Consider the following 13,481-nt stretch of genomic DNA (forward strand, 5'->3'; position numbering starts at 1 on the left):
ATGAGTGTTTTGCCTGCATATATGTCTATATATTGTGTGTGTGCCTGGTGTCCAAGGAGATCATAAGAAGTCATTAGATCCCCTGGAAATGGAGTTATAAGTGGTTGTCAGTCACCACATGGGTTTTGAGACCCAAACCAGGGTTCTCTGAAAGAGCAACAAGTGCCAAGTCATCTCTCCAGCGTCCCAAGCATTATTTTTTGAGACAGGGTCCCATGATGTACCTGGAGCTCATCATTTTGCTACCAAGCTCCAGAATCTGCTGTCTTCACTTTCCTAGCGTGGGATTACAGAGGTGCGCTGCCTCATCTGGCTCTTGTCGCATCCTAGGACCACCCGGGTCCTCATGGGTGTGCAGCAAACACTTTACACACTGAGCCGTCATCTCTCGGCCCAGTGTATAACTGTACTTTCTCAGCCTGCATGTCCTGTGTCTGCAAACCTACTCTTTGAGCCTTTTAATGTCAGTTCAAATGTCACTTCCTCTGTAAAGTCTTCTCTGATTGACCTTTTTTTTTTTTTTTTTTTTTGTCTTGGAATAAAACATCTCTACATGTCACATAGTTCAGGTAGTTGTTTCTATGACTAATTCTCATGCTATGCAAGTCAGTTCCAAAAACTGTGATAGGATCTGGGAATATGAGAGTGGGTGAAGTTTTAGTAGATCCTGTTTTAGAAAGGAAACTGAAAAGCAACTGTAATTACATGGTTATACAGTAAGAGTTGTAACTGAATTATCAACAAAATGCCATTGAAACAGAAATACAGCAATAACTAGATTTGATTCTGTGTTTCCCGAGAGCAAGGGTGACACGTACCTCTTTCATATTTGGGCTGTCTGTGGCTGGCACTGTATATAGAGCACAGGATCAACAGTAAGGGTTGGTGAGTGAAGATTTACCTGCATTTAATTAAACTAACTTTTACTCTTGTTTTTCAGAATGCAAGGTCTGGAGAAACCCTTTAAACCTCTTTAGAGGAGCAGAATATAGGAGGTAAGACATTGTGCTTTGCAGTGTAAGTATGGTATTGGTCTTAGAGTAAAAGTACTGTGGAATACTTATCTTTATAAATATACCACAGGCTCTTCTAACTGGAGATACTGACAGTATTAAAGTCAATGATTATCTCAAGAGTAGGTATTTTCTTACTGTATTTACTTTTTTGAATATAACAGGAAGTAACATGGGGTTGGGGATTTAGCTCAGCCCTGGGTTTGGTCCTCAGCTCCAGGAGTGGCGGGGGAGGAAGTAACAGCTCTTTAAAATTTATTCTTTAACATTTTTATGTGTACATATGATATATTCTGTCACACTCATCCCTCCATCATCTCTTATCCTCTTCCCAATCCCACCAATCTCCTCTTCCTCCCACCAAGTCTCAAATCTACTTCCATGTGTTTTTCTTTTGTGACCCACTGTATTTAACCACTGGAGCATGAGGAAGTCACCCGTGGCTGTCACTGAAGACAATGGCTTCCACTCCTCCAATGGCCCTTGACTACCATTAGCTCCCCGGGACAGGGAAGGCCCATGACCCCTCTCCCATCAATGACTGAACGTTTATTGGCTCAGTCTTATGCAGGCAACTGTAGTTTTGAGTTCATGAGTGCCATGGCCTTGTCATACCCTTAAGAGAGCATTTCATAGTCCTCCTCCCCATCGTTCAGAGCTTACATTTTTTTTCTGCTCTCTTCTATGACAGAGGTGTTTGGACGTCCCCCCCTCTTTTTCTTCTGCTTTTGTTGTTTTTGAGACAGGGGCTCACTATGCAGCCTGGCTGTCTTGGAACTCTTATAGACCAGGTTGGCCTTGAATTCACAGAGATCCATCTGCCTCTGCCATGGCAGAGTGCTGAATGCTACAATTAAGGGCATGTGCTCACTATGTCCGTTTTTGTTTGTTCTGTTTTGTTGTTGTTGTTTTGAGACAGGGTCTCTCTTCATACCCCTGACTGTTCTGTAACTCAATATGTATACCAGGCTGGCCTCGAACTTACAGTAATATGCTTATTTCTGCCTCTCTAGTGCTGGTATTAAAGTTATACACCACCATGCCCAGCCTTTGTTTGTCTTTTAAAACAAGGTCTCCTGTAGCCATGTTATATAGTACCCATTTCATATAAATCTTTTTGAGAAATTTTTTACTATTAGAAACATTTATGCTTAGTATCTAGTTTTTAGAATATTTTACTGAATAATTTATTAGTTTGTTCTGTTTTTGAGACAGGTTCTGTTCTGTAACTGAAGCTATCTTGAAATTCACTATGTGGCTCAAGCTGGCCTCAAACTCATAGGCATGAGCTGCCATGCCAGGATGAACAATTTTTTTTTTTTAATGTTTAATTATTGAACCATAGAGTAGTACTTTTTTACCTCTTATTGCTATAATAAGCTTTAAAAACACCCTGAAATAGAACTTGTAGTCACTTATTTTTGGAACTTAAGTGTCTGTTGTAGCAATTAAAACATCTTGTGTTTGCTACAGATACACTTGGGTGACTGGTAAAGAGCCACTTACTTACTATGACATGAACTTGTCTGCCCAGGATCACCAGACCTTTTTCACCTGTGAAACAGACTTTTTACGTCCTTCAGACACAGGTATGTATTGTATCTGTCCATGCTACAGACAGTGATTGTGAAAATTATTTCATGTGGTTTCTAAAGCTATTTATTATAATATATAGTTAATTGGCTTGCAGTTATTTACATTTTAGATAAGAAATTCAGATTAAAGTGAATTATGATTATAAACTAAGCTAATGTACTACTTTTATAAGAATTTTAAATGTTTTAGCTGGGTGATGGTGCACATCTTTAATCCCAGCACTCAGGAGGCAGAGCCAGGCAGATCTCTGTGAATTCGAGGCCAGCCTGGTCTACAAAGCAAGTTTCAGGAAAGGTGCAAAGCTACACAGAGAAACCCTGTGTCAAAAAAACAAACAAAAAATAATTTTAAATGTTTTATGCTTTTTTTTATTACTTAAAAGAATTTCAGAGCTAGGTGGTGGTGACACATGCCTTTAATCCCGGCACTAGGGAGGCAGAGGCAGGTGGATCAAAGGTTTGAGACCAACCTGGTCTACAGTGCTAGTTCCAGGACAGCCAGGGCTACACAGAGAAACCCTGTCTTGAAAAACCAAGAGAATGAATGAATGAATGAATGAATGAATGAATGAATGAATAAACCAAAAATATTTTCAGATTAAATCTAGCAGAAAATAGTATACATTGATTTGGTCTGGGAAACAATTACCTGACAATAGAGCAGCGACTAGGGAGATAGACTAGTGGGTAAGGTGCTCTCTGTGCAAGTCTGATAACAGGAGTTCAGATCTCTAGAACCTGTATAAAGCTGGACACAGTACTACACAGGCCTATAATCCCTGTGCTTTGATGGGGAGATGAGAGACAAAAGATAGGAGAATCCACAGAAGTTCAAGAGCCAGCTAGAATAACTAGACCCTATCACAAACAACGTGGAAGGTGAGAACCAACATCCAAGATTATCCTCCTACCTCTAGACACACACACACACACACACACACACACACACAGAAAAACAACACAGAGAGAGAGAGAGAGAGGAGAGAGAGAGAGAGAGAGAGAGAGAATGAACTTTGGGGAATGATATGTAGAAGAAACATAGGGTATATTTTGTTCTAGTCAAAAATGAAGATTCATGTAAAGTGATAGTTTATAGGCCCCTCTAAGCTGTTCCCTACAGAACAGAGTATTATAAGGGCCTAGGATACAGCTGAGTGGTAGGACCTTTCCCAACATTTATGAAGCTCTGGGTCTGACAGTTAGCATCAGGAAGTGGCAGGAGTGTGTAACCTAAAGACAGGGCTGTTCTCCCCAATGTCCTCTACTTTGAATGACTTTGCTGTATCTGTATGATGACTCACCAGTCACATTCTTTAAGATGCTTCTCTGGAAGCTCCTATAATATAGTATATGCTATATACTCTTTCATGCAATTATGAATAGATGGATGGATGGCATTTGTATTACACATGTAAGTAATTTCATTAATAATAATTAACACATGGACTGCATGTATACTGATTTGATTCTCCAGTCACTCTATGAGATAAGAACTATTACCAGCACCCCTCTTAAAAGAAGGACTAGGGCTGGAGAGATGGCTCAATGGTTAAGAGCACTGGCTGCTCTTCCAGGGGTCCTGAGTTCAATTCCCAGCAACCACATGGTGGCTCACAACCATCTGTAATGAGATCTGGTGCCCTCTTCTGGCCTATAAGCATACATGCAGGCAGAACATTGTATACATAATAAATAAATCTTAAAAAATAAAAAAAAAGAAGAAACTAAGTTGAATATGATGGTTTATGACTGTAATCCTAGCACTCTGGAGGCTTAACCAGGAGGATTGCCTGAAGTTCAAGACCAGCCTGGGCTATATAGTTCTAGGTCAGCCTGGGCTACATACAGTGTGAGACTGTTTTGAAACCCAAACAAACAAATAGGAACTGAAGCAAAGGGAGGTCAAGTCACGTGCCACTCACCACTGATAAATGATAAAGGTGGACTTCAAACTCGGTTACAGCTCTTGACCACTACACTACTCCTGCTTCAGCTGGCTGCATCGAGAGAAGAAAATCAGCAGTGAGGGTCTGAAAAAGCCAATTCCTTAGCAGTGAAGTGAGCTCACTGTATCACATGGTTGCTGAATAAAATATAAAATAAATAAATAATATGGTAAGGGTTGGTGGAAGGGAGAAAATCAAGGCTCTTTGACAAAGTTTACAAGTTGAACTAATTGCAAATGTAGGAGAAAATTGCTTTATGTATGAATTTTACTGTTTGTGGTCACAGCAAAAGTATATGTGTTAAGGAAAACTGCAGTAGACCATCAGCACTGTGTTAGGAGCTGAGGTGTCTGTAGAAATCAAATGTCATCTTATTTCTCCCTCTCACAGACTGAATTGCAAATATCCCCAGGCTTCTTGGACAGCTTGATGGCTCTTCAGAACAATTCTGATTGAACAGTTCCCCAAAGAATTTTGAAAATCTGTGTACCTTTTCACACATTTTAAAGCTTCAAATCAGAAGGTTAAATAATTGCAGAGAATATAATTTTTGTTATATTAGAAAATATGGACATTTAAAAAATAAACCGTTATTCCCTTTATTTGAATGTATACCATGAAAATCAGAAGATTTTACAATGTGTGTGCCTGCCAGGATAGATGCTTGCATGCCAAGCACATATTTTATCACTGAACTGCATCTAAGTTCATCTGAAGTTCAAGACCAGCCTGGGCTATATAGTTCTAGGTCAGCCTAAGAATTTGATAACGACCATTTTCCATTGAAAACTATAGGAACAAACACTCTTTAACAGTAGTAAGCCTTATAAGTCTTTTTTGTTTTTGTTTTTGAGAATGGGTCTTGTTATATAGTCTAGATTGACTCACATTTGAGAACCTCCTGTCTCAGCCTTCCACATGCTTGAAATTGCAAGTATATGCCAGTGGAAGTTTCTTTCTTCTTGAGGTCTTATCTCTTCTATACCTTTATATGATTTTATTATTATGTTATGCTTGAAAGTCTTTTACTACTCTTGCAACTCTCCCGCAATGTCCATTTTATATAAAATTATTTTATATTTGGCCATAAGATTTTGAATGCTGTGATGTATTGCTTTTTCTTTTATTCATCTATCTCCTGTCTGTCTGTCTGTCTATCTATCTATCTATCTATCTATCTATCTATCTATCATCTATCTATCTGTCTGTCTGTCTATCTGTCTATCTATTTTCTACCTGTCTGTCTGTCTATTTGTTTTGGTTTTTGAGACAGGTCTCACTATGCAGCTCTGGCTGTCTTAGAACTCAATATGTAGAACAAGCTGGCCTTGAACACACAGAGATCCTCCTGTCTCTGCCTCCCAAGTACTGGGATTAAAGGAATGTGCCACCACACCTCACTGTTATGATGTATTTTAATTATGTTCTTGCCAAATCTTTAACAGCTATATACTTAGCTATTTTTTTCTCTCCTCAAAATATGCCCTTTAAGTCCTAATTGGGTGTCTTCATTGTCAGCCCAGTGAATCACATCATATTGACAGGGAAATCTGACTCCATTCTCCATTTTTCAGTTCAGATAGCCATGTCAGCATCTCCATCATAACTATTTCTCTTAGGTATCAGGGTTGCTTATTTTGTGAGGTGGGGTTTCTCTATAGCCCAAGTTGTCCTTAAACTCATGGTCTTGTTGCCTCTGCGGGGCTTGTAGGACTGTGAGACCCAGCTCTGGATTAAGATACTGAGAAGAAAGATGAAATTTTGAGCTTTGCCTAGTGCTTGTCCCTTGCCAGACTGAAGCCCACTGCTTTTATTATTCCTCGCCAGTGCACTCTGACTTCCTGTAAGGAGCTTCCAGAGGAGTAGTTCACTTTTTTAAATAGTTGGGGAGGGGTACTAATGGGACTAATAAAAATGGTTATCACTCCTTAATGAAAAGCATTTAGGAGCCAAATATTCTATTTATTTAGCATTCATTTTTGAAAGATCCTCATGTAGCTCAGGCTGGTGGCTTCAAATTCCCTATATACTGATGGTGTCCTTGAGTTTCTGATCTTTCTGCCTTTACCCGGGTGCTAGGATTGTACCCAGTCCATGTGGTGCTGGAGTGGAATCCAGGGCTTGTGCGTCCTAGGCAAACACTCTGCCAAGAGAGCTGCATTCCCCATGTGGACGAATACTGTTCCTCACTGCAGGGTTCTATGCGCAAAGAAAGAGTAGAAGGCAGGAATCCTTATTTTTGGGTGCCTTGACTCAGGGTGACTGTCCTCAGCCAGGCTTGATGGTTCATGCCTGTAACCCTAACACTTGGAAGACTGAGGCAGAAGAATTTTAACTTTACCTCAAAAACAAAAAACCAAGTAAGTACCACCATCTCCCAAACTGACTGCTCCAAATCTATACTGCACTGTTCTGTTGACACCTAGAGGCTTTGAGCAGTTCATGCACACTGAGTCTAGGAAGATTTAGAGTGGCTAAGAGGCAAGCCTTTCTTTTGTAAGCTAGAGAGGAGCACACCTCTAAGGAGAGGGGTTAGTAATTATGGTTAGGTAGGAAAGGATGAATAGAGTAGTCAGAGGAGCATTCTTCAGGTAAATCAGTTATAGAGGAGTCATGCGGATTTTAATAAACTTTTGACATCGATTTTCTTAAGACCACATGCATCATTTTGGTACTTACAGTTTTATGTACTTCTAGAGGTGTGTATAATCTAGTTAAATACTGAACTCACAGATTTTGTTGAGTGAGAATTCAGAATGAACTGTCAGTTTCATTTCAATCCTTTCAGACACTGACATAAAGGCAATGATTTACATCAGTATAGCTTTTGATAGTAAAAAAGACAAATATGTACAAGTGAGATGTGGGACGTTTCCCTTGACTTATTGTCATCAGTAGTCATTATATTAGTAGATTTTTCTCTCATCTCATTGATTTGTTGGTTTAAGTCTGAGAAGAAACATGCCCTCAAGAGCTGGGTAGCAGTGTGCTTTGAATGATATGTTTTCACTTTGAACATTTAGAAATCAGGATGTTAGCTGAGCTGTATGTGTATCTGTTGTCCCAGCTGCTAAAGAGGTTGAGGTAGGAAGATAACAGAGTACTGGGCAATACTGGATGACTCTGTCTCAGAGAGCAAAACAAAATACTAAACAGCCAAAACCCTCAAGAAATTTCCCACTAATGTCCAGCTTGATACTTTGGTGGAAGTTGGAAAACATGGGAGTGGACCTACGTGTCCACTGGCTGTGGTCAGCTGTTCTGCTGCTCACAGTGTGTGTGTGCTCTTAGTACTTGGTTCTTCTGGGACTTTGTAGACATTTACATCTGCAGTCTTTGACCCACAGATAGGTGCAGTTCTCTTTTGTGCTTATTAGAATATTGCAGATATTAATTGAAAAATAGATAACTCTGAGTGAACTTGTGTGTGTGTGTGTGTGTGTGTGTGTGTGTGTGTGTTTTAATTATTTTAAGCCGATCATGAGCTCTTAGCAGTATTGAATAATAAGTCAGTATTTTGATTTAAATTATTCTTAGGCCTTGGGCTTTTTTTTTTTTTTTTTTTTTTTGAAACAGGGTTTCTCTCTCTAATAGCCTTGGCTGTCCTGGAACTCACTGTGTAGAACAGTCTGGCCTCAAACTCACAGAGATCCACCCGCCTCTGCCTCCTTCCAAGTGTATGGATTAAAGATGTGAACCACCACTGCCTGGCCTTTAATTAATTTTTTAAGCTTGTATTTCCTCCTTTTACTTTAGATTTAGGAATACCTTGGTTGTGAAGAGCAATCTTGAAAGGCAGGAATGACAGAGGATTTGAAAACAAAAGAATAAAAAAATAATGCTTACAGATGCATTACATAGACTCATTAGAAATAAAAAGTGGGCTGGGTGGTGGCATGCCTTTAATCCCAGCACTCGGGAGGCAGAGTCAGGCAGATCTCTGTGAGTTCCAGGCCAGCCTGGGCTACAGAGTGAGTTCCAGGAAAGGCGCAAAACTACACAGAGAAACTCTGTCTTGAAAAACCAAAAAAAAAAAAAGAGAGGAGGAGGGAGGGAGGGAGGGAGGGAGGGAGGAGGAGGAAGGAAGGAAGGAAGGAAGGAAGGAAGGAAGGAAGGAAGGAAGGAAGGAAGGAAGAAAAAGTGCCAGGTAGTGGTGGTGCATATCTTTAATCCTAGCACTTGGGAAACAAAGTCAGGTTGATCTGTGAGGCCAGCCTTGTCTTCAGAGCTAGTTCCAGGACAGGTGAGGATGCACAGAGAAACCCTGTCTCAAAAAACAAAAACAAAACAAAAAGAAACAGTAGAAATAAGAAATTACAAATGATATTGTCTTCATGTGTTAAATTAACCAAGGTTGATAATACAGACTGAGTAGCCCTTCTCTGAAATGCTAGGGAACTAGAATGTCTTTTAGATTTTCTTTAATATTTGAGATATTTGTATATGCACAACAATATATCTTGAGAATGGGATTCAAGTCTGAACTCAGAATTCTTGTTTCATATATATCTTATACACATAGGTGGAAAGTAATTTCTTTTGTCCTGTTTTGTTATTGATTTTTAGGGATAGGGGTTTATATAGCCCAGTCTGCCTTTAACTCCTTAAGTAGTCAACACTGGCCTTGAGCTCCTGCCTCTACCGCCCAAGTTCTAGGATTACAGACATATGCCACCATACTCCTCTTTTTGTGCCTGGGTTTGGACTGCAGCCTATCCCATGAGGTCAGGTGTTGATTTTTCCACTCTTGGTTTCATGCTTTCTATTTTGGAGTTTTGTATAGAGATGCTCAACCTGGCTTGAAGGGTAAGATTGGGGAAATGGTCACTTTCCTGTGCTGGCTCAAAGTACAAATTAATAATTTTATTGAGTGGAATTTGAGGGTATATATCCAAAATCCTTTAAAGACTGTACCAATTTTAAACAAAGAAATATTTGGTCAACTATACAAAGACAGAATCTGAAAGATTATTTTTTGTTTGTTTTGTGTTTTTGTTGTTTTGTATTGCAGTACTGAGGACTAAGCATAAGACCTCACACATGCTAGATGATTTTTTTTAAACTATCAAACTTTGTTCCCAGTCATTTTTGCTTGTTTGTTTAGGTCAGGGTCTTGCTCTGTAGCTCTGGCTAACCTGGTACTTGCTATATAGTCCTGGCTGGCCTCAAATTCATCTTGATCCTCCTGCCTCAGCCTCCTGAATGCTAGATAACAGGTTTTCACTACCATACTGGCTGAATGATTGTTATCACAATGGTTTTTCTGTTGCTATTTTTTGTTTTTGAGATAGTTTCATATAGCCCAGGTTGGCCTCGAACTCTCTGTATAGCTAAAGATGGCCTTGAACTCTGGATCCTCCTGCTTTCACCTTCCAAGATCTCACTATCTCGGGTTATAAACTTATACGTAGCCTACAATGTTTTTTATAGTAGGAAAGCACTGGAAATAACTTTTCATTGGAAGAGAATAAATTATGATTATATACTAGGATATTGTATAATCACCTCAAATGCTGGTAAAGATTCAGCATTAAATTTTGGCCTGTAAATACGATACAGTTTATAGAAAAGAGTCCCATCATCAAAGGTTTACAAACCTAATATTATAGTCTGTTTCTATGATCTGTTTTAGTGTTGTGGCAGATCAATGTTCTTTACCTGGTCAGAATCAGGCAGTGCTGGCTTGCATCAATTTGTCAAGTTCAGGAAGCATTAGATGTCAGCTAGCTGGTGACATGCTTGATATGAAAAATGTATTTTTGTTACACATGTGGAATATATCGTCTCATTTTCTGAGCCAAGACTAATATTTTGTTTCCAAAGGAAAACTCAAACATTTTCCACGTTACTCTTTTGGGACAGTTGTAGGTCTTGTTCCAAAGTCAACATTCATAAGTTCTCCATTTTTCTTATCAAATGTAAAGTAAGCCAGGTAGTTCCAAGAATATGCTGTGTGTGTGTGTGTGCGTGTGTGTGTTTAGCTTTTAGGAGACATAAACTAATGTGATATCCTCATTTTGGTTCAGTAAATGGTAGCAAAGCCATCCCATTATTCCAGAGAAATCCTAACTCAGGTTAGTGTTGCATTTTGATAAAGCTGAGGTTTTCCAGAGGTGTGCTGTATTCTAAATTAACTCAATCTTCCTTCCCAGTTTTCATAGAATTCCTTCCCAGGATTCATAGAAAATACACATCTATACATTTTTCCTGTACTGGATTATTGATTAAACAAAGACTTTTTAGCTTTTGTGGTTTTCAGTGGTTCCATAGACCCCTTTCAGAATGATGGAAATAGAGCTTTCATGCCTATTATAATCTAGTGTCACTCAAGCTCAGTTTTGACATGCACTGAAATACATAAATGTTCATGTGTAAAAATGATGTGATTAATTCAGTTAAGTACTTTATATGTTATGAAAAAAGATCATAGAATATTTTTATTATATGAAAAGTTTCCAGATTTAATATAAATTTCTCATGTAAATGTGAGCTAGTAACCCAGTTTCATATGTTTAAAAACATGATATTTAAAGCTTTGTTTACTCTTTTAACTCATTCTTCATACGTTTTTACATAAGATTATTTATGTTTACCATCTCATCCACTCTTTGAAATATTTTTCCCACAGTTATGCAGAAGGCATGGAGGGAAAGAAATCCTCCAGCTCGAATCAAAGCAGCCTATCAAGCGTTAGAGTTAAACAATGAGTAAGTTGGAAAAATAAATTTGTTTTAAAGGAAACACAGGCAACTAATTTTGTATTTCCTTTTATCTGCTCATAGATTAGGAACACCGGTAGTCTCCATTCCTATCTTGAATACTAGAGATAAGATTCGCAGTGTTCGCTGACATCTGTAATTTGCTTTTGAAAGTGTAAATTATGGTTTTATATAAAAGTGTCTTAGACGTTCTTTTTAAAATAAAGAGTACTAATGAAGAATGCTAATCATACTTAGTAGTTCAATGGGTAATTAAATATTTTTGCCACTGTTTTATTTTGTTTTTCATTTAAATCATTCATTTAAAGCACTCATCAGTCCTGGGAACTTATACTCAGCAATGTGCTTTGGATATAATAAGAGGATTTAAAATTAGCAAAATAGCTCTGTCTATTTTTTCCATGTTAACAGCATTTACTTTCATAGCTTTTTATATTATCTTTATATCTTAAGAGTACAAAAATGTAAAATACCTAGTTAGTGTTTAAATGGCACAGATCAGTGACTTTTTTAAAATTTATTTTCAAAAGAGTTTTTTTCTTTTTCATTTTTACATACCGAACTGCAGTTCCCCCAGATCAGTAACTTTTAAACTAATATATCATAAATGTCAGGTGTGATCATTCAAAGAATGCCTCCAGGCTAATATGAACTTAGAGTTTTCCTTGAAGCTTTCCTTGAAGATCCTCCTGAGGGAGCAAAATAGTGGCAGTGCCCTCCACCTAGTGACTGGCTGACAGGAGTCTGACTGACCTATTGACACAGTAAAACTCTCAGAGCTTGACTGAAGTAACCTGATGATAGCTCAGTCAGGTGCAAAGTATTTAAATAGAAGGGAGCTGTCCTCTACTCTCTAGCTCAGTGGCATTCTTAAAGACAAAATGAACAGCCAGGTGGAGGTATATAGTGTCAGGGAACAGATACAGGTGTGTAGTGTCAGGGAACAGATACAGGTGTGTAGTGTCAGGAACAGATACAGGTGTGTAGTGTCAGGGAACAGATACAGGTGTGTAGTGTCAGGGAACAGATACAGGTGTGTAGTGCCAGGGAACAGATACAGGTGTGTAGTGTCAGGGAATAGATACAGGTGTGTAGTGTCATGGAACAGATACAGGTGTGTAGTGTCAGGGAACAGATACAGGTGTGTAGTGTCAGGGAACAGATACAGGTGTGTAGTGTCAGGGAACAGATACAGGTGTGTAGTGTCAGGGAACAGATACAGGTGTGTAGTGCCAGGGAACAGATACAGGTGTGTAGTGTCAGGGAACAGATACAGGTGTGTAGTGTCAGGGAACAGATAACAGGTGTGTAATGTTAGGGAACAGATACAGGTGTATGGTGTCAGGGAACAGAGCTATGGTTGTTGGTTTTTACTAGTGTGGTGGTTCTTTGAAGCACTAGCTCAAAGGGCTTGCCTTTATTTCAGTTACCTTGGAATTCTCTGAGTTGACCACACAAAGGTGAAAGCATTTAGAGAAAAATGTGTTATTAGCCATCTCTGTCTGATGCAAAGGATAAAACAAACAGAGGGACAGAAAATAGACAAACCAGAAAACTTGTGAGGAAGGGTTGGGAAGTGAGACACAGGAGAATAGGGCCTTGAAAAGCTTCCACAAATTCCTGGGAGCTTCAAAGACCCAGTTTTTGACAGAGATTGGCACGTGCTCAGAAATACTTGGTTTTCAAGTCCTCTTAAGCCCATACAGTATCTTAATTCGTGAAAAATTTTGACAAAATCCAATATCATTTTATGATAAAATTACTAAAAATGTTAGGTATGTAAGGAATGCTCTATCTGGATAATATTTAGGTTGGGCACGAGTAGGAAATAAAAGCTATGATAGTTGTAAAATACCTGAGTGTTGAAAGTGTGTCCTACTGCACATACATATACACACAACACAGCGCCTACCCATGGAGACTTGGTTTTTGTACTTTGTTCATAGGTACTTAAGAAAACTTTTATCTGATCATTAATTGACCACTATCTAATCCAGCACAGACCTTATTGGTTACACATGACAAAGAATACAGAATTAACAAAATTGTCAGGAAAGCCAGTAAACCAACAGCCACAACAAGCAGCAGCAACAGAGGCGGTACAGAAAATCCTATTCTAGAGTTGCCAGAATATTAGAGTTAAAAATTGCAATTTTCAACAAAAAATTATGAAGCATGCAAAGAATGTGGGTGTGGTGGCACATACTT

At 38.7% G+C, this 13,481-nt stretch overlaps 1 protein-coding gene across 3 annotated transcripts in view; it reads left to right on the forward strand.

Moving 5' to 3' along the window:
* The window catches only part of St7l (suppression of tumorigenicity 7 like), a 70,922-nt gene that overhangs the window by 7,726 nt on the left and 49,715 nt on the right, over positions 1–13,481 (forward strand). For all 3 annotated transcript variants that reach the window (XM_028889951.2, XM_028889953.2, XM_028889954.2), the window contains exons 4-6: positions 941–995; positions 2,487–2,602; positions 11,183–11,261. In XM_028889951.2, the coding sequence (XP_028745784.1) occupies positions 941–995; positions 2,487–2,602; positions 11,183–11,261 (250 nt within the window). The remainder of the gene's footprint in view (positions 1–940; positions 996–2,486; positions 2,603–11,182; positions 11,262–13,481) is intronic.

This window comes from Peromyscus leucopus, chromosome 6 (assembly GCF_004664715.2).
Source record: "Peromyscus leucopus breed LL Stock chromosome 6, UCI_PerLeu_2.1, whole genome shotgun sequence".
Classification (NCBI taxonomy): Eukaryota; Metazoa; Chordata; class Mammalia; order Rodentia; family Cricetidae; genus Peromyscus; species Peromyscus leucopus.